Source organism: Microtus pennsylvanicus, chromosome 1, assembly GCF_037038515.1.
Source record: "Microtus pennsylvanicus isolate mMicPen1 chromosome 1, mMicPen1.hap1, whole genome shotgun sequence".
NCBI classification, from domain to species: Eukaryota; Metazoa; Chordata; class Mammalia; order Rodentia; family Cricetidae; genus Microtus; species Microtus pennsylvanicus.
The window spans coordinates 118,017,660-118,041,286 of NC_134579.1; the positions used below are offsets into that span (position 1 = coordinate 118,017,660).

Here is a 23,627-nt window from a genome sequence, read left to right on the forward strand (position 1 = left end):
AGATTTTGCCACGCTTGAATTTTGGGAAGACCTTAGACCCATGACCTGTTTGAACAACAGAGCTGTGTGAATGGTTTGATTGCTCTCTGGCAAGCTTGGATGAGGCCTCTCGAGCTAAGGTTCGTTCACATTACGGTCAGTTTCAGGAAACAGCATTTGCTGCAAGTCAGAAAGGTGGCTAGTGGCTTCTTAGAGACAACGGATTGTGCTGATGTTTCGGAATGGCTGCTGGGGCATGTGTATCTGCTGCATTGAGAAATGCATACTTGGGGGCTGGGGAGTGGGCTCCATGATTAAGAACACTTGCCGCTTTTGCAGAGGACCCAGGTTTGGTCCCCAGCACCCACATGGTGTTTACAACCTATTACGGCGTAAATGAACGGCAGACAGAAATTATAATAAAATATTCAGCTTTAATAAGGAAAAGACTTACAGAACCGAGGTTCCCGCGGAGAACAGGAAAGCAGAAGAAGGGAAGGCGGGGAGCACACCCGCAATATTTATAAGTAAAAAATATCCTCAGGGGACCCTGCCCTATAAACAAGGTGATTGGTTGGGGCTTTCCCTATAACAACCGCTTCTCACCCCAGCTCCATGAGACCTGATGCTCACTTTCTCCTGGCCTTTCTCTGCTTCTGCGTGTTCTTGGTACACATAGACTCTCTCAGGCAAAACACTCACACACACAAATTTAAAAAACTCTTTAAACAGTTTCTGTTGGAGCTTGTCACAGGGACTGTGAGCTGAATTACCTTAGTTGCATGAAAGGTAAATGGCATGTAAGGGTTTTGTGCTATACCTGGCTCTACTTTTTTCCCCTTAGAAACCCATGGAGATGCTGTAATTAAATTAACGTGCAAAGTTGGGCATCTTAAAATCCCGCCCTTTGCGGGCTGAAATAGAAGGATCGTGAGTTCGAGGCCAGCCTAGGCTACACAGGGAGACCCTGTCTTAAAGAAGCAAACTCAGCCAGTAGATAAGTATGACTTCAGTTGTGGGAACCCACGTGGTGGAAGGAAAACGCCAGTTCCCTCAAGTTGTCCCTGCTCCACACGTGTGCATCACAGCGCACACGTGTACACAATGCCACACACCTAAAGCAATGGGCACATTAAATGATATGGAATGCTGGTTTTTGGTTGTTGCTTTTTGTTTTTTTAATTTTCAGAGGCTGGGTTTCTCTGTAGCCTTGGAACCTGTCCTGGAACCCACTCTGTAGACCAGGCTGGCCTTGAACTCACAGAGATCCGCCTGCCCCTGCCTCCCGAGTGCTGGGATTAAAGGCTGCGCCACCACCGCCCAGCTGGAATGCTGCTCTTAATCATTGTCTAACGCTTGTCCTGAATTGAGAGCTGAGTTCCCACTCAGGGAGGAACACAAAGTACTGTCCTCACATAACCAAGGTGCCACAGGGGAGCAGACGCCCAGGCTGGCCGTACTGGAAAGCCTCGACTTGAAGCCACGCACGCTCTTCTCCTTAGCACCCCCGCTTCCAATCCTGACTATCCTTCCAAGTCATCATGGAATTAACAAAGATGACATTGCCAGGCCGAGCCCTTAGTTCCTGCCCAGATTGAACTGGCCTTGCCCCCAGCCTTGGCTACAAGCATGCCACCTCCGGGTGATGGGTCAGGGTACAGGAAGCTGCCCAAAGCTTCCATGACCCTTGCCCTCCGTCCGCAGCTGTTGTCATGGGCTGAGTTTAGTTGCAGCATTCCTACAGGAGTTTTTATTTTTAATATGTGATTTTTATTTATTCTTTAAAAAAGAGGCTTCTTTAGCGTATTTATTCTGAAGAGCTCTTAATTGCCGTACTTAGAACTCTTAAATGTGAGCGTTTGTCAGGCATCAAAATAGCAGAGTGAGCGAGTGGACCTGGGGTGACGGCTGCATTGTCTCCCGTGAGTGCTCCTCTTCTCATCCGGGCCCATTAACCAGCGGCCTAGAAACGCCTTTTCTTTCTTTCTTTTGGTGAATAAGCAATCTGTTCTGTACCCACAGCAGCGAATGTTCCACATCAAGCTCCACTGGAGCCCGCCCTCCTTGTGTCGTTGGGTTTTGTGAGCCACATCCCACTCCGTATCAGAAAACCCATGCAGTAGTTTGTGCCAGTAAGAACTGTGGCCTGTGTGTCATCCCTGATATACATCCTGTGTGTCCCTTTGTGACATGTGGGTGACCCTCGATTACTACAGGACCAGGGGCTGTCTCCGCCTGCTCAGGTGGCCTGGGACTTGTCTCTAACCTGCCCACCAAAGTACAGTCAGGGATGAGGGAAACTCAAGGCCATCCCTGTGAAAGCAGGAAGAGGGTGTGTGCGTGCCTGCATGCGTGCCTGCGTGTGTGTGTGTGTGTGTGTGTGTGTGTGTGTGTGTATTTTGGCTAGTATATAGGCTTGTGAGAAGTGTTAAAATTTCTAGCTCAATGTGAGAGTTTTAAAAAAGATTTATTTCTGGGTTTTAATCCTTGTTGCCCATTTCTATGAATAATCCTTGTTTGTCTTGATGTGAACAATAGCGCACAGCACGCTCAGCCCCCTGAGTGTTACCATTTCAAGCAACTGTTTTAGGCCTGTGAGGCACGAGCTATTTCTAGAGTTGTAGAGATCGTAATAAAAATGGCACCAGTCATAGTAATGGTTGGCATTTGTGTGTGCCAGGGCTGTGCTTGGGGCTCAACGTGCACTATAATTACCCATTTTACAGGTGCGGCAGCTGAGGTTAGGGAGGCCACACAGCTTGGAAGTGATGGGTCAGATTGTACCCAGTGCAGCCTGACTCCTGTTGTTGCGTACAGAGAGCTGTCTCACCACCCTGTCACTGGGTTGGCAGCTGTAGCAGAGAGGTGTTCCACATTGCTGCAGGGGGCCGATCTCTTTTAGGCTGAGAAGTAGTCTGGGGCACCAGAAAACAGAACTTGTGCCTGCTGGGAAGACCCCGAGTGCTCATCAGTAAGAAGCTCCTGCAGTCCTGTTACCAAGGCAACCAAGACAGGACTGTGGGCAGCAGTGGGCACCACCATGTCCCTCCATGCATAAGAACGGTTGCTTGCTATGGCCTTGACTTTTTTTCTTCACCCAGTGTTTAAACCCCCACCAAGGTACTCATTTTCATGCCCATCCCTAGTTAGCCCCAGGACACCCGCACATGTGTGAGAGAGCCCTTCTAGTCCTCTCCCTACATAGCTTGTCATGCAATTTTTATAATGTTTCCTAAGCGCGACATCAGGGGCATCTAGCCTTTCAGTCTCTCGCTTCCTGTAGACTAACAGAAACCATTTATCAACCAGCAGGTTCACTTTCTTCATGTGTAACATGAGAATAATAGGTTGTGTCTTCCTCAGTGAGTTGTGGGGAATAAAGAATTAAAACATGTCTAGCGTTCAGAGAGCACCAGGTACGTCGCAGCTGGGTGAGTGTATGAGTTTCACACTGGTGCTGTAACAAGTCAGCACAGGCCCAGAGGCGTGGAAGAACACACACTCACTATCTCACAGTTCTGGCAGTTCCAAGTTCCATGTGAGTTTCTTTTGGCTCAAGACAGCCTAAATGAGGTTGTACTCTGCCTGTGAGCTTTGAGGAGAATTAGCCTCCTTATCTTATCCAGCTCCTAGGGTCCACCCATTTGTGATTTGGTGGCTCCCTATCTTTATGTTTGTGTATGGTGTCATGTGTGCCTCATGACACCTGTGTGGAGGACAGGGTACAACTTTGGTTGTTGTCCTTGCTTTCCACCTAGTTTGAGATAGGCCGCTTACTTCGCTCTCCATAGACCTGGGAACTTCCTGGAAGTTTCTTGGCTCTGTCCCCTACCTTGCTGTAGAACACTGAGTTACCCATACACACTTCTGTGCTGCGCTTTATGTGGGCCCTGGGGATTCTTAAGTCCTAGCCTGCCTCTGCATCTTGTAAGCCAGTTGTGTAGCATGCTCAGATCTCTGGCCCTGTGCCCTGCCTCTGTGCTTGGCTTTCTGTCCCCCACACCTCTGTTTCTATCTTATGAGGACTTCTGTGGGGCCCCTACCCCTCTGTTTCTATCTTATGAGGACTCTGTGGGGAGGATATTGGACTTTTTGGGTAATCCAGGATAATCTCTGCATTTCAAGATCATTAACTTAATTGCAGCTACTTAGTGTTCACGTGTGGTCTTTGTAGCTTCTGGATTGGACATCGACATTTGGGGGAAGGAAGTGAGCACGCCATTTGGCTCATCACCGTAAGCATGGGCTGTTTACAGCAAACACAACAGAATGGAACTGCCTAGCTTGGGGGAGGAACAGACAGACTTCATAGTGTGTTGTTACAACACACCGCTCGGTCATGTCTGTCCTGCCTCAGGGCCAGCATGGCTGCCGTCCCCTGTCCCCGCTGCTTCCTTCCTGTTAGATCCTTTTGTATCTAGAACCTTCTCATCCTTCAGGTCTCAAATGCCACCTTCTCTAAGAAGCCCTCCTGGGTCACACTTCCTCTTGTCCCCAGCCTCTCTCATTCCACTGTGTCATCAGACCACATCCTTGTTCCTCCTCTCAAGTCTCTCTCAGCAGTAAGCTCTTTGTTTCTGAACCTTCCTGGTGCATTGTCTGCTCTCCTTGGAACATCAGCTTTGGGAGGAGCGGGGACCCCGTGTGTTATGTGCCGCGCAGGCGGCACAGTGAGTGTTGAAGCCATACCTGTTGAGTGTGTCAGTGAAAGGAGTAACACAGGCCAAAGGCTGTGCACTTAATGCTCACACTTTCTTGTGTGACAAGTTCTGTTGTCATCATTCCGCTGGACAGCTGTGCAAACCAGGGCTCCCAGAAGCCAGTTTTGGCTCCAGGTTCCCTTGACTCTGCACCAAGTCTACCTGCCATAGTCCATGCTTCCTTCTACTTCCTTGCCCCCTGGTTTTAATGCTGCTAGAAAATGCTTGAGCCAGCTCCGCTGCAGAATGCAGGCAGGACTGCCATTTCTGCTGCAATGTCTGAACACAGCTCCCGGGCTGACGGGCATACCATTTGACTTTTTTTTAATTATTATGTTTCTCTTTAGGTCTGTTGTGTCGGGTCTGGACTCCCCTGCCAAGACTAGCTCCATGGAAAAGAAACTTCTCATCAAAAGCAAAGAGCTGCAAGACTCGCAGGACAAGTGTCACAAGGTATTTATCTCCGCAGCCGGCCTCCGTCCTTGCTCCAGGATCCTCCCGCCAATATATGCCAAGGGACCCGCCGGGGGCCACGGCTGGCTCTGAGCCTCCTGATCCCTCGCTGAAGCCGCACCTCCAGCAGCTCAGAGGGAGATGAATTCGGGCCTAGACTTTGCCATAAATCCTTTAAATCTTAACCAGAGGAGACCCTGGATTTAAAACAGCCTGTGTCTCAGCATGACCCAGCCCGATGTCTGCTTCTTCCAGCAGGTGGCCTGGGTCCTCACCTGTGGCTGAGATGCTTCCCATCTGCTCGGATTGAGGCGAAGTCTCTCTTCCTAGTCTTTTAAACTCCTGCCTGTGTCACGGCGGCCACTGTGTTGATTATGCTCAACGTCTCTTAATACTCACTGTTCCTGCCCAGAGGCAACTCTCTGAAAACTTAATAAAAACCACTGCTTGTGTGGGACTCCTAAGAGTACAGACGAATAATTATCCCTCAGCCTTGTTCTGGATCTTTCCTCTAGATCTTTGCAAGGAGATGGGGGGGATCAAGATGGATTTAGGATAAAATATAAAATTAAAGTGACATCTGTGTAAGCCAAACCAATACCAAAAAAAAAAAAAGGTGAAAATGATGGTGGCTCTTTTGCTAAGTGGGTTAGAGAAGTGATCGTGCGAAGCGGGACTTGGATGACAGGAGTGACCTAGCGTTTGGTGACTGTCTTTTTGAAGAACTGTGTGCTCCTGGGCGAAGAAGCAATGGTATTTCCATCCCAGCTCTTGGCGAATTAGCGGTAACCCCTCCCCCCGACCCCAGACCACCAGGTGGCCTAGGGGCCTGCTTGAGATGTGCTTGCTCCCACGAAACCTCCTTGGGCCCTTTTAACCCATCCGTGTGTTTATTTCAGATGGAGCAGGAAATGACCCGGTTACATCGGAGAGTGTCAGAGGTGGAGGCTGTGCTTAGTCAGAAGGAGGTGGAACTGAAGGCCTCTGAGACTCAGAGATCCCTCCTGGAGCAGGACCTTGCCACCTACATCACAGAATGCAGTGTGAGCCTTCCCCAAAGCCCCCCTTCCCTCGGAGGCGGCACTTCCTGTTGTGTGTGTCTCATCCTGTTTCATGACAGCTCCATGAGGCACATCACAGCCAATGGCAGAGCGTAGAGTCAGACAGGGTAGCAAAGATTGCAGGAGTGAGGTGCTAGGTCCCTAGGAAGGAACCGGTTTTCAACAAAAAACCCATGCTGGCTGCTGGGCACCACAGGTCCTGGAGGTGGGAGTCAGCTGTCACTAAAGCCTTCTGCAGAGACTTCTGACATCTCCTGCCCCAACCTCTCTGGTCTACGCTGTGTCAATGTGATCAGCTCTGAGGACTAAACTCCCAAATCTGTACCAGAAAACATAATTTGAATCTGTTGGAAATCAATTTTTTATTCAATTTAGAAGCACGGTAGTGCCGAGGAAATTCAGCCCTTGAGATCCAGATCCTCTGTCATTATTTCTCATACAGCTCCATTTTTTTTCCTTTCCTTCACAAGCGTAGACTGTCTTCTCCATTGTCTCGTGGAATTTTTCATTCAGGTGTTTCTCTGATGTGCCCCGTTAAACAATCTTAAGAGGTTGAATCACACATTTATAAAGTCTTTGATTTTTTATACATGGGAGAGGAAATCTATGGCATGTGGCTGATTACGAATAACTGCGATGTTTGTGTTCCAGACTTGGCCACCTTTCAGTGGTGGGTGAAGTTCTCCATCTGTCTCTCAGATGTCTCTGTCAGTGCCATTGGAGCACAGAGGGGAGCGGATGGGTGATAGGCATCTCGGAGGCTAGTCAGGAGGGAGACAGTCTACTGGACTCTGAAATGGCAGCCACATAGGCGATGAACGGTTGCTTCTTTGAAACAGACGTATGCCCTTGAGAGTCTGGAAGAGCTTTTCCTAGTCTGGAATACACTAGATAGTCATGGAGGTGGTGGTTGTAAGAGACACAGGATCTTACTGGTTTTCAGTCCTGACCATACACGTAAGTATCTGCCAGGATAGGTAGATGACGCCAGGCTACTAGCTGGTAGAGTTTCAGGCTCGGCCCGTAAGGTTGTGAGCTTTCGATGACGTTTCTTCCACCAAGTGGCTTTTACAGGGCGAAAAATGGAATCAGCAACCACTTGGAGGTGTCCGCTCTGGTCTGTCGCTCGAAACCATGCCGGTGTCTTCGGAGCAGCTTGCAGCTGTCCTGATGAAGCTCTTCAGCCAGAGCACGACCCATGGGCATCCCTATTAAAACCTTTGCTTTCTGCAGAGCTTAAAGCGAAGTCTGGAGCAAGCACGGATGGAGGTGTCCCAGGAGGATGACAAAGCCCTGCAGCTTCTCCATGACATCAGAGAGCAGAGCCGGAAGCTCCAAGAGATCAAGGAGCAGGTATGACCGCTCCCTCAGAGCCCAGTGGCCCTGCAGTTGACGGCAGCATGTCTGAGAGGCAGAGGTTGCTGGAATAAAGGGTGGAAGCATAGAGAAAGGCAGGCGACCACGTGGAGTCTTTAGCTTCTCTGTGATCGTATAGATCACACCAGCTTGTTGGTTCTGCCCTTTTTGAAGGCCTTAACCCATAATAGCTACCACTTCTAATAAAGAATACAGTGAGCAGACAGGTCTGGCCTCCTACATACTTTCTGTGGCTCTCAGAACAAAAGTGACTTTTGTGTCCTTAAATGATCAGGCAAAAGAGAAAAAGAATATTTTGTGGCTTGTAATTTTGAAAAATTCATCAAATTTCAGTTTGCCTAAAGATTTACTGGGACACAACCATGCTCATTTTATTTATCTTGACTTTGATACCATAGAGGCAAAAGCGAGGGGTTTTCAGAGTGTGTTTCTATATAGCCAAAACTTCTTACTCTGACTTTTTACTAAAAGTTTACCAACCTCGTCTTTGGATGGTCCCAAAAGAATTCGGTATTTTTCTAGCTTTTCAGATGTACTTTCCATTGTCAAGAGACCATGAACATTCAGTTACACATTCACACGCTCGTGGACACACCCCAGTCAGAATTAACATAACAAATCTGGGTATACAATCCCACTCCCCCAAGTTTCCAGAAGAGAACAGAACAGAGACCTTTAAACAGCCCCCTGCCTTACTAACAGGGCTTTCTCTTGAGAGGCTCATTTTTGTATCGCCTCATTGTTTTCTTTTTAGCTTGGATTTTTTTCTGTCTTCTGAAGACACTGTAAATAGAAACTTTAATGAAGAGATGGAAATGAGTAATTGGAGAGCTGAATTATCAGCTGCCAGGCAACTCTCATTCACTCCAGGAAACCTAGTGGGAACACTAATAGAAGTGAGCATTCTCATCTCTGGGTGGCTCCAATGAAAGAGATTCCTGCAGATAGCTCAACTTGTTCGCTATTCTTTAAATCAGTGGATTATCTCATTCTCCTTGTCACCTCAAGTTGGGTTTTTTTGTTGTTGTTTTTTGTGGGGTTTTTTTTGTTGTTGTTGTTTTTGAGAGGGTCTCGGTGTAGCTGTCCTGGAACTCTCTCTGTAGACCAGGCTGTCCTCGAACTCACAGAGATCCGCCTGCCTCTGCCTCCTGAGTGCTGGGATAAAAGGCGTGCACCACCATCGCCCGGCTTCAATATTTCTTAAATGGTAGGTTGACACCCTCTTGCTGTGTAAGAAAATCATAAGTGAATATGCACTGGGAACTTTGCAAATGGGTCATAACATCTCTGCACGGCATCCCCTGGGAGGCTCTGAAGGGCACACGCATGCCCTGAGACTTGTGCTTTGACAGGTGACTCACACCCCTTTATCAACATGGGTTTTCTTTTTTTCATCCTGAAGGCTGCAGGAGGTAGGGTTCTTTATCTCCCATCAGTTCATTGTGCTTGGAAATTAATTTTGGGGACATCCTGGGGAAATGAAAGCTGTCTTTGGCCACCAGAGGGAGCAGCTGGTGTCCATGCGTTCCACAGAAAGAGAATTAATCAGGACATTTTGAAAAGCTCGGTGCTGTTGGTTGAGTTCAGAGCCATCTTTTGTGATTCACTTCACAGCCGGCATGCATGTGGAGTTTCAGATGACTGGCAAAAGTTCCGATGGGGGCAGAGAAAAGTTTTCGGTTCTTGATTTTACTTCTCATTAAAGAAGGATATGTTTAAAAAGGCTTTTTTTTTTTTTGGTAGGCTAGGGATGTTTGTAGACAAAGGATGCCTTTTTTTTTTTTTTTTTTGGTTTTTCTAGACAGGGTTTCTCTGTGGTTTTGGAGCCTGTCCTGGAACTAGCTCTTGTAGACCAGGCTGGTCTCGAACTCACAGAGATCCTCCTGCCTCTGCCTCCCAAGTGCTGGGATTAAAGGCCTGTGCCACCACCGCCCGGCTCAAAGGATGCCTTTAAGACCTATGCAAACACTAGTTTTTGGCACACTGGTTTCTCATGGATTTCAGATGAGTTTCTGCTCATTTTTGTTTTAACCTTCTCTTTTTAGTCAGTTATTTCTTCTGGAGTATGCCTAGCAGGCCCCTCTCGTACTTTGACTCCAATACCACAAAACAGTGACAGTTCTCAGAAGTCATTTATGCCCTCCAGACTTTTAGGGAACAGGACCATGCGGGCCTCTTCCAGTCCCAAGGCTCCCTCTGGAAGGCTTGCTGAAGATGGACAGTTGTTTCTGTTTGTCTGTTCTGACCCATTCAACTCAGTGCCTGAGAGTCATTCCATGCTGAGCTACAGCGGCTTTCTCTGCTGCTCCTGCACACAGACCCCACGGTCTGTGCTCGGCACCCTCCTGCAATGTCGTGGTGACTGGCCAGGACTTCAGGGCCAAAGAGGGGCAGGAAATGGAGGAGGCAGGGTGGGGACAGGGAACGGAAAAACATCTTCTTCACAAGTTCGAGAACAAAAGGGGAGTTTGAGGGCTGGCGAGATGGCCCTGGGGGATAAGGGTGCTTGCCTCTGAGTACAGAGACCTGGTACAGAGATCAGGTCTGATCCTGATGCCTGCTACCTCACAGTGGAATGAAAGACCCGTCTCCTCCATGCTTCCTCTGATTTCCACCATAGTGCCCACGCGCGCACACACACATATGTCATATCATACTTTTTTTTTTTAAGGAAAAGTTTGAGTACAAATTATGCCAAAGACCTTCTAGAACTTTGCTGTCTTCACACCTTGAAGGGTCTTATCTGCTGGCAGGCTCCTTTTTACATTCAGTAATTTACATTCAGGCTTGGGGACAGAGGACCACTGTACGTTTAAGGTGGCACAATGATGTATCAGACATGGGAAAATAACTTGGGATAATAAATATCATATAATATTCAAATATTTTAATCTTCTATTATATGTAGCCCAGACTGGCCTTCAACTTAGGATCTTCTTGCCTCTGTCTCCCAAGTGCTCAGATTATAGCAGTGTGCCGTCACACCTGGCTCAATTTCTCCTTTTTTATTTAAATTTTAAAAATTGAGCTGTTAGGTTATAAGTATTGCTTTTATGGATCATATTAACATTCAAATAATATATGAATGTAGTCTAGTAATATAAAATATGACTTGAGTGTATATGTGTAATGTATATTTATGTGTATGTATGTGTATTTACATGTATGTAAAAATATGGTATTTGGGTTGGGCTTTTTTTTTTTTTGGTGTTTCTGTGCAGGCGTCTAACTTGCTCTGTATCTGAGGATGATCTTGAACTCCTGATCCCCCTGCCTCTACTGCCTCTAGTTCCTAAGTAGTGGCATTACAGACATGTGTCATGTGTCACTTTTTTTTCCTGATGGATGGAAGGGTCAAGAGTCATGAAAGTCATAAATTATCCCCAGATAAAGAGGATCTCAAGGAAACCTGAATAAAGGCTCTGCCATTTCACCCATGACCTGTGTCCCAGGTCAGATGTCTGAAGCTCTCTACACAGCACACCCATGTGCCCATGATCCCAAGGTTGGCCTTCAGACACAATGCACTGCTGGCTGAGAGGAAGGGTTGTGCTCCCTGTTCTGGCTCATGCTCCCCCGCTCCCCCATTAAGGTGAACATTGCTAGCTGAACTCTGTAGAGTTTGCAATACCTCCCCAGTGTCTGCTACAGTGAGCTCAAGCAGGCACCTCACACCCTGCTGTTACCAAAGGCTAAACTGGGCCAGGCCAGATGGCTCAGTAGTTAGACAATGCTGCCTCTCAAGTATGATGCCTTCAGTTTGAAACCAGCACCCGTGTGATGTGAGGGAGAACAGACAGACGGAAAGTTGTTTTCTGACCTCCAGAGTCACGCGCATCACACATGCATGCGCACACATGCACGCACACACGCACTCACACACACACACACACACACACACACACACGCACGCACGCACGCACGCACGCACGGAGGGAAGGAGAGAGATCAGAAGTGGCTGGGACTGTAGTTCTGTGGTCGAGTACTTACCCAGCACATACAAAGGTAGAGTCCCATCTCCAACAAAACAAAATCGTCAAAGATTAAGTTGTAATCTGCTGAATTAAAATGCAGCAGCCAGCATCCTGTCGTGGTTGATGCCTCACCTCGCAGCTGTCACTGGAGTTCATGAATGCCACAGTGCTGGCTTAATTTCTTGTTCTCGTGTTTTACCTACCTGGTCCTATTAGACAGGGCATCATACTTTAGCCTTAGTTTTGCTATTGAAGAGCCTTGCTATACTTGGCTCCTAGGTTTTCAAGGCTGTTGCCTGTTTCTTCTGGTAAATCTCAATGTGTGTGGGTGGGGAGGTGGTGGGAAGCCTTGATTCAAATGTTCTGGTTTGGTTTTAAAATTCATTTTGGAAAACATTGGACTGTTTGGATCATTTTAAGGCTTTTGCTTCAGGGAACAAGATAATTTTTCTTGCAGGGAAAAGATCTCTTTTCCCCTGCAAGTTATTTTGTCTCGGTCCAGTGTTTTTGACTCCTCAGATTTCAGGGTGACTTGGGTTGCAGGAACAATGCTAAGCTCAACCTTCCGTTTTGAGCCCAGAAAAATTAATGGTGAGAAACTGGCAATGATGAGTTTCACCTTCCCAGATGATTTCCTCCGAGGTTTCCAATTACCCTCTGGTGCTGTCTGAAAGGTTAATTTCAAAGCTAGTACCATATCTAATTGTGTTAGGACCACGTGGCGTCCGAAGGACAAATCTATAGAAACAAGCACCTTGGAGGAGAAGCACACAGGCAGTTCATCCTCGTTCAGAGGGCAGCTCTCTCCGCGTGTCTGCGCATCCCTGGGGGTTCTCTGAATCTGTGCGGTTGTTTGCTCAGCATCTCTGATTCAGCATGTGTGTTCCTGCTGGGGCTACTCTAGACACGTGTCCTGCATTAAAACAATTTAATATTCTTTCCCTCTTCCCCGCCCCCCAACACCCCCAGTTTTTCCTGTCTCTAGATCCTTCCACTCACGTCTTTCTCTGTCTGCCCATCTGTCCTTTGACACGTTTCTTCCAACGTACACCTTCCCCTGTGGTTGATCTACATCCGTCTCACTGCCCACCCTCTGCTGTGGAGCTCCAGGCTTCACCTTCCGTCCTCTGCCCGCTCTTTAGGAGTACCAGGCTCAGGTGGAAGAGATGAGGTTGATGATGAGTCAATTGGAAGAGGACCTCGTGTCCGCCCGGAGACGCAGCGATCTCTACGAATCCGAGCTGAGAGAGTCTCGGCTTGCCGCTGAGGAATTCAAGCGGAAGGCCACTGAATGTCAGCACAAATTGATGAAGGTAGTCAGCCACCCTCCAAGAGGGGACTTTGGGGGCACGGCCCTGGATGATCTTCACAAGATGCAAGGCCACGCTGGCTTAATGAGTGTAGGTTGGAGACACAATGAGTTTTTATTTTTTTTTAGAAAACTCCCCTTTATTTGTAGATAATATTATTATTGTTTGTTGTAATGTTATCACAGAGACCTAGGAAGTACAACAGGTGATGTGCGTGGGTTGTTGAGATTCCCAATATGTATCTTTTTACTTACAGGCTAAGGACCAAGGGAAGCCTGAAGTGGGAGAGTACTCCAAACTTGAGAAGGTGTGTTTTCTGGGATTGGGTTTACTATTTGGGGCAAATGGTTTTGTAATATTACCAGTGACTGCTTACCACATAAGAATACTTTTGTAGAGACTTGATGAATCTATCATATTTTATTTGTTTATTTATTTTTTTGGTGAGGGGGATTGAATGCAGGCATGTACCGTTACTGATACACTACACTATGCTTCGTGCCCCTAGGTTTTAATGGTTTTTTGTTTTTTTGTTTTTTTTCTTTTATAAAATCATTGGGATTTTCTCTTTTTCTTTTTCTTTTATTTGCATTTGTGTTTTGCTGCATGTATGCCTGTGTGAGGATGTTAGATCTTGGAGTGACAGACAGTTGTGAGCTGGCATGTAGGTGCTAGGACTTGAACCCAGGTCCTCTGGAAGAGCAGTCAGTGCTCTTAACCACTGAGCCATCTCTCTAGCCCCCCCCCCTTTTTTTAAAGAGAGTTTTATGCAGTCATGGCTAGTCCCACACCCACTGTGTAGCTGAGGATGCCCTAAATTCCTGGCTTTCCTGACTCCATCTCTCAAGTTCTGGGGTTTCAGGCACATGCCACCATCCCTGGCTAAAACAGCCTCCCCTTCTTCTCTCTCTTTCTCTCTCTCTCTCTCCTTTTTTTTGGGGGGTGGGGTGGGGGGTTATCATCTACCCAGGTACTTGGTAAATTTTTTTGTGTTAAGGCACTGGGCCATGTTGTCTTCATATATGTTGCTAGTCCTACAGAAATCAATAGTCCACCCCGCAGTTCATGTTGGGACACACCCACGCTTCTCTGACAGGCCAGTGTTCTATGCTAGTAAGTTCTAGAAAACAAACCCCAGAGGCTCCACAGAACCCTGGAGGAAATAGGACCACGCTGCAGGTAGCAAGAGCAGGCTCTGATCGCTCTGTTCTCTCCCTGGCTTTAATTGTAGATCAATGCTGAGCAGCAGCTCAAAATCCAGGAGCTCCAGGAGAAGCTGGAAAAGGTAAGTTCCACTGAGGGGCCGTGAGGGGGCTCCCCCATTCCTGAGTCCCTGTCCGCCTCACCCCAGCGCGGAGATGAGGAAGGGCATGTGTACTGTTACCCAGATATCAGGCTTCTGGATTTCAGTTTTCCTTTTGGGATGTTAAAAACCAAACTTGTGTGAGACTCTGGGAACAGAAACCCAAAAGTGGCTTTTAGTGCCTTGGGAGGGGAGGTCTCTCGTTTTGCATGTTTGCCGGGCAGCCTGGCTCCTCCTCCACCAGGATTGTGGCAGATCCGCTCTCTGGGGACTGTGATGGCTCCCTGGTGTCGTGGTGTGGTTGTGTGTGTTGGGTGTGGGGAGATGTTGGCACAGTTTGTGCTCATGGCGCTGCTTCAGTTGTGCTTTAGCTGTTAAGAAACAATTGACAAATGCCGGAAGTGCACACAATGGTGCTCTGCTGCTGTGTCCACTTGTGATGTGACGGGGTGATTAGCATCTTCGTTACGGCTCTCCCTTTTCCGGGATGGGGACAGGGAAGGAAGGTCTGCTCTCCACTTTTCAAAGCCTCTCTAGCTGAACGCAGAAGTGCCCAGCGGACGGACAGAGGGACTGTGGTTTGGGACATGGTTTCTGCATCAGATTGTCTATGCACATGCTTGGTGGTTGGTTTAATAAGGACAGTTCCTCCTTCTTTAAAAAACGTACTGTGCAAACCACAGCGATAGCATCGCATTTCCGTTTTAGCCTTTTCCAGGTCACTAAGCACTTCGATGTGGCCGAACGACACATCTCTGTCTTCGAGCTGTTCTGTCCAATGAGTCTCTTGTTATTTGACTGAAATAATTAAAATTAGCTTTTAAAAATAAAAAGAATGTTCTCGTGCATTTCAGGGTTCAGCAGCCCTTGTGGCCACTGGCTCCCATTTGGCATATTACAGGTCTTAGAATTGGTGTTTTCTTATAGTTTACACTTTTAAAATTTTTACCAGAGCTTTGCTATGCAGTACAGGCTGGCACTAAACTCATTTATCCTCCTTCCAGATGTTGGGATCACAGGCCCGTACCAGCTGACTGGCTGCTCTTGTTAAAATTACAGTTGAAGCGATACATATGAGGATGCTTCACACGCACGCGCGCACACACGCGCACACACACGCACACACACACACACATGCACATGCATCCTATGTATGTGTAAATATTATATATACATTTACATTTTAATTTGTCCCCTAAATTCATATGTTATCCACAATGCTGTAAAAGCTGTAGTGCAGGTTAGACCCAAATCAAAGTTAATAAATGGCAAAATTAAGAGGCTCGGCCTTCTTTCTTTTTACCTTGTCGATTATCACAGACCCAAGACTATTATCAGTCCTTGAAAGATCATAACTCGGCTAGCGTTGACCTTGTTTTCCTGTTGAAATCGTTTCCACACTCCCCACAGGCAGAGTAGTCAGAAGGAACCAGATTAATGCTGGGTACCTCTTTGTTTGGTTCTTTGTATTGCATTGAATTGGAGAAACAAAAGATTATCAGTCATCCCAAGAAAGAGAAGTACATCAATTTTAACTATGAGACTTGTTCCAAACTCAGCGATATTAAAAAAGAGTGTACCTAATATACACAAGATCTGCAGTAAGCGAATGCTCCTGCTTTGAAGACTGGCCCTGATGTGCTCAGTATCACCTGCTTTTTCTGTTTTCGTTTTTTTTGCCCCCATACAAGTCCATGTAGACATCAGTGCCCTGTCCCCCTTTCTCCTGCCAGGCTGTAAAAGCGAGCACAGAGGCCACTGAGCTCTTGCAGAATATCCGCCAGGCCAAGGAGCGAGCCGAGAGGGAGCTGGAGAAGCTGCACAACCGAGAAGATTCTTCCGAAGGCATCAAAAAGAAGCTGGTTGAAGCCGAGGTGAGCGGGGCCCTTTCCTCAGCCCGAGCTATTTGTCCCCAGCTGACCTTGCCTTTGATCCTGGTTGTGCTGAGGCAAAGAAACTGAAACATCACTGTTCCTGTTTGACCAAACTTCTTCCCCTCTGAAGAACCCTTCCACGCCTACCTCAGCAGCTCTGAGGTGAGCGATGCCTGGACAGGTGGTCCTGCTGCTCCGCCCTGGCCTCTCGACTGCTCTGGGTTCTGTTTTTCTCTAGGCTCACTGGCTGCTGCTCTGTGGTTTTCTTTTTCTTTCCCGTGTTTTGCTGTTTCTAACACAATGCAGATCTAACAGACTGTTCTCCACGGCTTCGCCAGTTACCCTCGTCGGCGACTTGGGCCTGTGTTTTGGTTACCCTCGTTGGCGACTCCAGGCCTGTGTTTTGGGCCCTTTCCCCATCAGATTCTTTGTTGTTGTTGTTGTTGAAATCATTTATATAATTATACTGAAAATCCGAGTGGCTTTTCACTGTCAAAACTTAACAGTGCAGACAAATCGAGAGTACAAAGTGAGGCCCCTTTGCCCGTCTCTGCCTCTCTGCCGCCCTCCCTCATTGTTTGTCTCAGTGTTGATTGGAACACAATCAGTGTCTCTGTCCTGTCTGTCCCCTGGTCTTTCCTCTTCCCCACCACAATCTTCATGTGACTCTGCCTGTACATGGTGACACGGCTGTCTGAGGTCTGTCCTCACCTGCATTCCTTGCTGCCTCCCACTGTTGCCCTGAAACCCAAGCGTGTGTGTGAACAGTGCCTCAAGTCCAGAGTGACCCCAGTGCAGCAGTGAGTCCCTGACTTCTAGAAATACAAACAAGCTTCCTCTCCTCTTTGCCCTCCCTGTAGCCTTCCTCATGGCCCAGAGCTAGTTAAGCAGATGGAACGGTTTCCGGATCTCCAGCTTCAGATCTTTCCTTCTCCCCTCCTAACTCATACAAGATAATATTCGTGGACCCCCAAGTACTCCTGCCCCATCCCCAGTGTTTGAGGGTCTCTGTATATTTTTTCTTTTTGTTTTGTTTTGTTTTTTGTGGGGAGGCGGTTTAAGACAGGGTTTCTTTGTAACTTTGGAGCCTGTCCTGGAACTAGCTCTTGTAGACCAGGTTGGCCTCGAACTCACAGAGTGAGTTCTGCCTCCCGAGTGCCATCACTACCCGACTTAGGGTCTCTATATATCTTAGGTGTACCCCTTGAGGCTGGGTGCACCTGAGACCTATGAAATAGCCATGTGACCCACAAATGCTGGCTCCTTTTCATTTGCGCTTCCACGGCCTTTGCAGTGGTGGTCAGTCTGGGCTTGCCTTGGAACTCCCATTGCCTTTTGACTATCTTTGTGTTTCCCCCAAGCTTTCTCTTTCATAAATATTGTTGTGTGTCAGTGGCCTGCTCCCCCGCCCCATCTTCTGCCCTGCAGTGTCTCCAGAGCTCATGCCTCTTTATCCCATACCTCAACTGTGCGTTCAGATGGCCCCTTCCTGCCTTTGTGTCTGCTCTGTGGTTCTCCCCTTCTTAACCCACGTCGTATTTGTTTGTTGTTTGTCCTTTGTTTTTCAAGGGCAGAGTGACATCGCCTTCCTCTCTGTATTTCACATGATGCTTAGTGTGGTACTTTGCAGATAGTAGGTGCTTGGTAAATATTTGAATGAATGAATGCACTCTTATAATCCACACTGCTGAGTACCCGGATTCTAGAGTTGTCGTCTTCGCCGTTGCTTCAGGTGCCCAAGATTTTTTTTCTTCCCGACTTGCGTGTCTACCTCTCGAGGGCTCTTTCCCTCGGTGCAGGTGGTATGCCCACAGCAGTTGCTCCATTAAAACTCTCTGATTGATTCACGACCTACAGGAACGCCGGCACTCTCTGGAGAACAAGGTAAAGAGACTAGAGACCATGGAGCGTAGAGAGAACAGACTGAAGGACGACATCCAGACAAAGTCCCAACAGATCCAGCAGATGGCTGATAAAATTCTGGTGAGCGGGAGTGGAGGTCGCAAAGTTCAAAGAGGCTAGAGGTCTCCGAGGGACGGGGGCAAGAAGGCTCAAATGCCATCCCACGGGAGGTGACTGGAGAGAGCCACATGGAGAGGAGCCTGGACAAGCCAGCCCGGTGACAGACCTGTTCTTGCCGTTGCCGTCATTTTTCTGTGTGCTCTCACCTGGCGTTTTACAGAATGAAATCATGCATTTATCTCCCCGCCTCCCCTGCCCGCCGTTCTCCTCTTTAGCAGAGTTTTGTTTGGCCATTAATGTGGCAAAACCAGTGCAAAAATCTACTGGGTTTTGGACTTCTAAGACCAAAGCCCCCATTCTTGTTTTTAGAAGCGAAAGAAGTGAGTCACAGGGACTGCTTTCTCGGAGTAGTAGCTGCCACAGATCGCTGTTCACCCACGCACTGGCTCTGCCGGGTTGGCTCTTACTAGTACTTTACCCCATGGCCTCCGCTGGAGCGTCCTTTTTTAGGTGTGTCATCATTCGGAGTCTGTCTTCAGCGCTGATGACCAAATTAACTCAATCAGGGAATGTGCGCTTGGGCGGCTGAGACTGTGGATGTGATGATACGCCTCCCAGGCCAGGCCGTGGCAGTGGGGGAGGCAGCACCTTCGAGTCTCGCTCCCAAGGGCAGAAGTTGGATGTCAATATTTAAGAGGCTTAGGGATGACTTGGGGTTCATGCACAATCCCCTTTTGTCCCCTAGAAGGAGGTGGGGGTGTAAATGGGCCACTTCATCTCTCTCTTCCTCACTCGTGGGAGCCGAGGTACCCGCAGCTATATGAACTCAAGGCTGGCTGGCTTACAGGCTTGTGTAGCACTTGATACAAACTCTTCAACACCCGAAAGATTTCTCTGGGTATAGCCGCAATGTAGGGATGTTCTTGAACAAAGGGATGAAAGAGGGATCGGTTAAATTGTTTGCTTTGCCTCCCAGTCTTTCTATTTATGTGTGTATGTGTGTGTGTCTGCACACAAGACAGATGTGGTTGTCTACTCCCTCCCGATCTCCTGTTCTGTCGTCAGAATCTCTCTCGACTCTTGTCAAGCATGTGAGTTTTACTGTGATTAAGGGTAGGTCCTGCCGCTGTTACCCCTTCCCTGGTTAACAAACAGTTAACGAAGGGCTAAGCTCTTGTGGTTCCGAAGTGTTTCTCTCTTTAATGGTGATGTGTTCATTCATTCATTCAACAAATATTTAATGAGCTTCTACTATGTGCCAGGCACTGTTCTGGGGGCTGGAATACGGCAGCGAACCACAGTAGCTGCGTGGCATAGGGAAGAGTTGCTCTGATGTGTGTAGTAAAAGACACGTTTAAAAAATGACAACAACAACAAAAAATGCAAAACGCCCAAGCAGCGAGGTGTTAGTCGGACTCTGGACTGTAAATTACTATTTACGTAGCCGGCAGGCTCAGCTGTCTGAGTGCTGGGTTTTCTTTTAACCGACTTTTAGATTTCTGTTCCCATTTCTGTGCCATCTTATGAGGACTGAACCCGAGGAAAGATGACTGTCAAGTGCCTTGTAACCAAAGAGTAAAGTTTCTTGATCTGAATGTATCTTGTCACCTGCCCAAGTGCCTTTGTGTGTGACCGTCTGTGCCTTCATTTTAGCCGAACGTGCCTCTTGCTCAAGAACCCTGTGCTCAGGCTGCAGGGCATATGGGACACTGGCCGAGAACGACCCATCAAGCTGTCATATAGAGATGGTGCTGGCAAGCGGGTCCCAAAATGTCCTTGCTTTAAAATGCTTGCCATTGTGAGGAGAAGTTTCCAAGGGGGTGACCAGGGCCTCCTTACAGCACCATCTCTGCTTCTGCAGTCCTGTCGTGAACATGCGCAAAGCCCGCGAAATGTTTTTATTAATTGGACCCCTGTTTACACTCAGCTCCCCAGGGGTGCATCTGGCACATTGCAGTGGGTTTTGTGCGCCTGGTCTGCAGCCCGAGCATTTCAGCGGCCCTCAAAGCAAAGCCTGTAGCTGCAGACTTGCGAGCCGTTGTGTGCCTGTGACTCCCAAAAGTACCCCCCACCTTCGGTTTTCTGGGCATATCCCATATAATTTCCTCATTCTTCGAAATTCTTTATCATTGCTTTGACTTCATAGAGGATTTCACAGGAGTATGAAGAGAAGAGAACTTGAGAGCAATGACTTCTGTTGTCAGTAGTTAACTAAGGGTTCAGACTCCTGGTTCTGATGCAACGGCGCCTGTGTTTAGCGAGTGAACGGGATGCTGTGTTTCCTAAGAGGTCGGTTTAAAATACACAGGCAGATAAGTTGGTGTAATTTTCAAATGAATCACAATTTTGTTTAAAGGCAGAAAAAGCAATGAAAGAAGCAAGAGAACCTTCAACTAGTCTGTTTGCTGGCTCCAGCTTCTCTTCTCGCTCGTGTGTTGTGTACACATGCGTCTTCATTCTCATCGCCATTCCCATTAGCGCTGCTTCATGTAAACATAGTCTCACGCATGCGTCTCCAGTGTCCACGCTCTCCCATGCCAGTCATTTACAGTGGTCACTCCAAACGCCACGTTATTTTTATACTTACGCTGATTGTGACATTAGCGCGGGTTCTTGAGCAATGCTTTTATGAATGAGGAAGACCCAAAGTATTGTTTATCTTCATAATAAATTAAAATCCCTTTTCTTATTTAAGGCTGATGAACATTAACAATGAAAATAGCCCAAGGCTCAAGACAGGGTCTCTGTGCCATGCTGAACTCTTGACTGTTGCCTTGTTGCCTTTATTTCTCTGTGTAAAGTGAAGCCGCTGCCCCTGTCTGATCTGTCACACCAACTGATCTGGCCTCACAGCCCACCAGCTGTTGTGTGTGTGTGTGTATGTGTGTGTGTGTGTGTGTGTGTATGTATGTGTGTGTGTGTATGTATGTATGTGTGTGTGTGTATGTGTGTGTGTGTGTGTGTATGTGTGTGTGTGTGTGTGTGTATGTGTGTGTGTATGTGTGTGTGTGTGTGTCTGCTTGGACTTGGGAGAACCAAGGCCACACACTGGTGGTTTTCTTCCCAAGAGCCTCCGTCTAGTGTTGGAGGGAGCAGTGGCTGCAGTGATCTGCGGTGCCTGTGACAGTCGTGTTTCCTGTGATTGTCTCGTGCGCATTGGCTCCCTTCCCCGAGCACGCCTGACTGACTATTCTTTTGTGTCCAGGAGCTGGAGGAGAAACACCGGGAGGCTCAGGTCTCAGCACAACACCTGGAAGTACACTTGAAACAGAAAGAACAGCACTACGAGGAAAAGATTAAAGTAAAGCCACCCTGCCGGTCCCGTCTAAACCTTCCCGAGCACGCGGGTGGCTTCCCTGCATCCGCGGGCACTTGGGTTCACAGCTTGTTAGAGCAAAGGGTGGTGTAGGCTAAACCCTGTCCTTACTGCATGGTGGGAGATTTTCAAGTCTGGAGCTTAATATATTCTTCATTCCATATTGTGGTCCATCTTTATTTATTCGTTTTTAACCCACGGTGGTTTGGGGCGTGATTTATGTAGATTTGCCCACGTAGTCATGATATTCTTTGCTTTTGACTTTTTCTCTGCATCTCTGACTTCATTCAGTACCTTTTCCTTTCGTTTAAAGTACATCCTTTAGAACTTAATTTTGTAAAGAGCTACTGTTGTTCTGAAAATGTGCTTGCATAATCCTCATTTTAAATTTTTTTATTTTTAAATTTTAATTTAGTTTTTTAATTTTAGGTGTGTGGTGGGGGTGGGGTATATGCATGTGAGTGTAGTACCTGAGGAGGCCAGAAGAGGGCAATGGATTTGTTTTTTGTTTGTTTTGTTTTGGTTTGTTTCTGGAGCTGGGAGTTACAGATGGTTTTGAGTCACCTGACGTGGGTGTTGGGAATTGAACTCAGGTCCTCTACAAAAGCAGCCAGCACTCTTAACCACTCTCCAGCTCCTTAGTTTCATTTTTTAGAAATGGCATATATTATAGTACAAAATCATCCATTTAATTCATTATGACATTTTTTACATGTCTAATCAGTTGCTTTTTTCACATCTCTTCGGTTACCCTCTCTTGCGTCCCCGCCCCCTCACCTTTACTTTTGTGCTATTTATTTTCTCGAATGTGCATTTTAAGTTGGTGTATTTGTTGGATGTAACAGTGTCCATCCCCATTCTTTTTTTTAAAAAATGCTTTTTATTATTTTATATTTGATACTATTATTTATAATTTGATATTTGCATATATACTTTCCTCAGCTCCAGTGTACTGCCCCCAACCACTTCCAAGTTCAGTTTGTGCTGCCGATGTACACGTCAGCCTCGTTCTTAGGGTGCCGTGTTCTCTGTAGCTGCGACAGTGCTCTTTGGCCACTCAACCCCACTCTTACTGTTACCTTCCTGAAAATGAAGCTAAGCTTGTGTGTATGTGTCTCTGTGTGTGTGTCTCCTTCTGTCTTTAATTCTGTAGTCTTGCTGTGAGTTGTTGGGACGTTGATTTCTTTTATTTATCCTGCTGGAAATTTTGAGTAGATTGATACATTTTTACTCGATACCAAGAAAATCAGTGTTTGATATATTTCAAGTATTATTTTTGCTCTCTTTTGTCTTTGCTGCCATCTTGAGAACTTAAGTAGACATGGGCTAGATCTCCTGGAATCCACTCTTTTCCATGTTTCCGTTTCTTTGTCCCTCTGTGCTGTATCCTAGGTGAGTTCTACTGCCTTGCTTTCCACTTTGCTAAGCCTCTCTTAACTGTGTCTAAACTGCTGACAAACCTGCTTATTGAGGTTTTAATTTCAGGAATATGTTTTATTTCTAGGCAGATATGCTATTTGTTTTATTCCCAAGTTTGCTAGATTATGAAAGATAATTTTTGATCCTATGTATTCATTTTCAGGTCTGTCATTTTTTGAGCATTTGTATCTGATGACTGGTGTGTTGAAGATTGGCTTTGCACCCCTCTCTTTTTCTCCCTCACGATGATGGCTGTTCCCGTTTGCCCGTTTTCTCTGGTGCATCATTACAGGAAACTTTGGCTTCAGTCTTCTCTCATACCTGAGGCTATGAGACAGGAGCTCCAGTTCACTTGGGTCAGCAAATGCCTTCAGCTAGAAACAACTTTGTTTTAGTCGTTCTTTCTTTGTCTGCTGTTGCTTGGCTTTTGGTCTGAAATACTTTCTCTTGTCAGCACCCCTACCCCCACTCCTGAGAACTGAGCCCCTGTCACATGACTTTGGTCATTCTATCATATGTGATCGTTTCTTTGCCCAGTCATTGAAAGAGGCTGTTGGTGTCTGTGGTGACCCTGTTCTGGGTTTGCTTGCATCCTTAGCATTAAGAGGTCCTCTCTTGGCGAGTCCAGCATGTCCGTTCTCACCCAGACACACTGCCATCACCGCCTGCCACTCTCTCTTAGCTGTGGCAATTTTCAGTTACTTTTTATTAAATGACTGTAGGAAAATGTCCAGATGTGGCCTCTTAAATTTATCGAGCTCACCTTTTAGTTTAGAATTTGTAGTGGTTTCCAGACTTTAGTGTTCAGAATGCCTGCGTAACGACAGTAACCCCCTTGTGGAATCCGCTGTGTGGTTTGAATGATGAAACTGAAGGCCCATCAAAAGCCATGTCTGTCT

At 47.1% G+C, this 23,627-nt stretch overlaps 1 protein-coding gene across 17 annotated transcripts in view; it reads left to right on the forward strand.

The window, feature by feature from the left end:
• The window catches only part of Cit (citron rho-interacting serine/threonine kinase), a 176,924-nt gene that overhangs the window by 84,908 nt on the left and 68,389 nt on the right, over positions 1-23,627 (forward strand). For 9 of the 17 annotated variants that reach the window (XM_075981753.1, XM_075981762.1, XM_075981772.1 and 6 more), the window contains 9 exons: positions 5,027-5,132; positions 6,032-6,175; positions 7,427-7,546; positions 12,687-12,944; positions 13,111-13,161; positions 14,086-14,139; positions 15,891-16,031; positions 17,889-18,014; positions 21,199-21,294. In XM_075981753.1, the coding sequence (XP_075837868.1) occupies positions 5,027-5,132; positions 6,032-6,175; positions 7,427-7,546; positions 12,687-12,944; positions 13,111-13,161; positions 14,086-14,139; positions 15,891-16,031; positions 17,889-18,014; positions 21,199-21,294 (1,096 nt within the window). The remainder of the gene's footprint in view (positions 1-5,026; positions 5,133-6,031; positions 6,176-7,426; positions 7,547-12,686; positions 12,945-13,110; positions 13,162-14,085; positions 14,140-15,890; positions 16,032-17,888; positions 18,015-21,198; positions 21,295-23,627) is intronic. The other 8 variants (XM_075981796.1, XM_075981812.1, XM_075981837.1 and 5 more) reach the window with 3 other exon arrangements.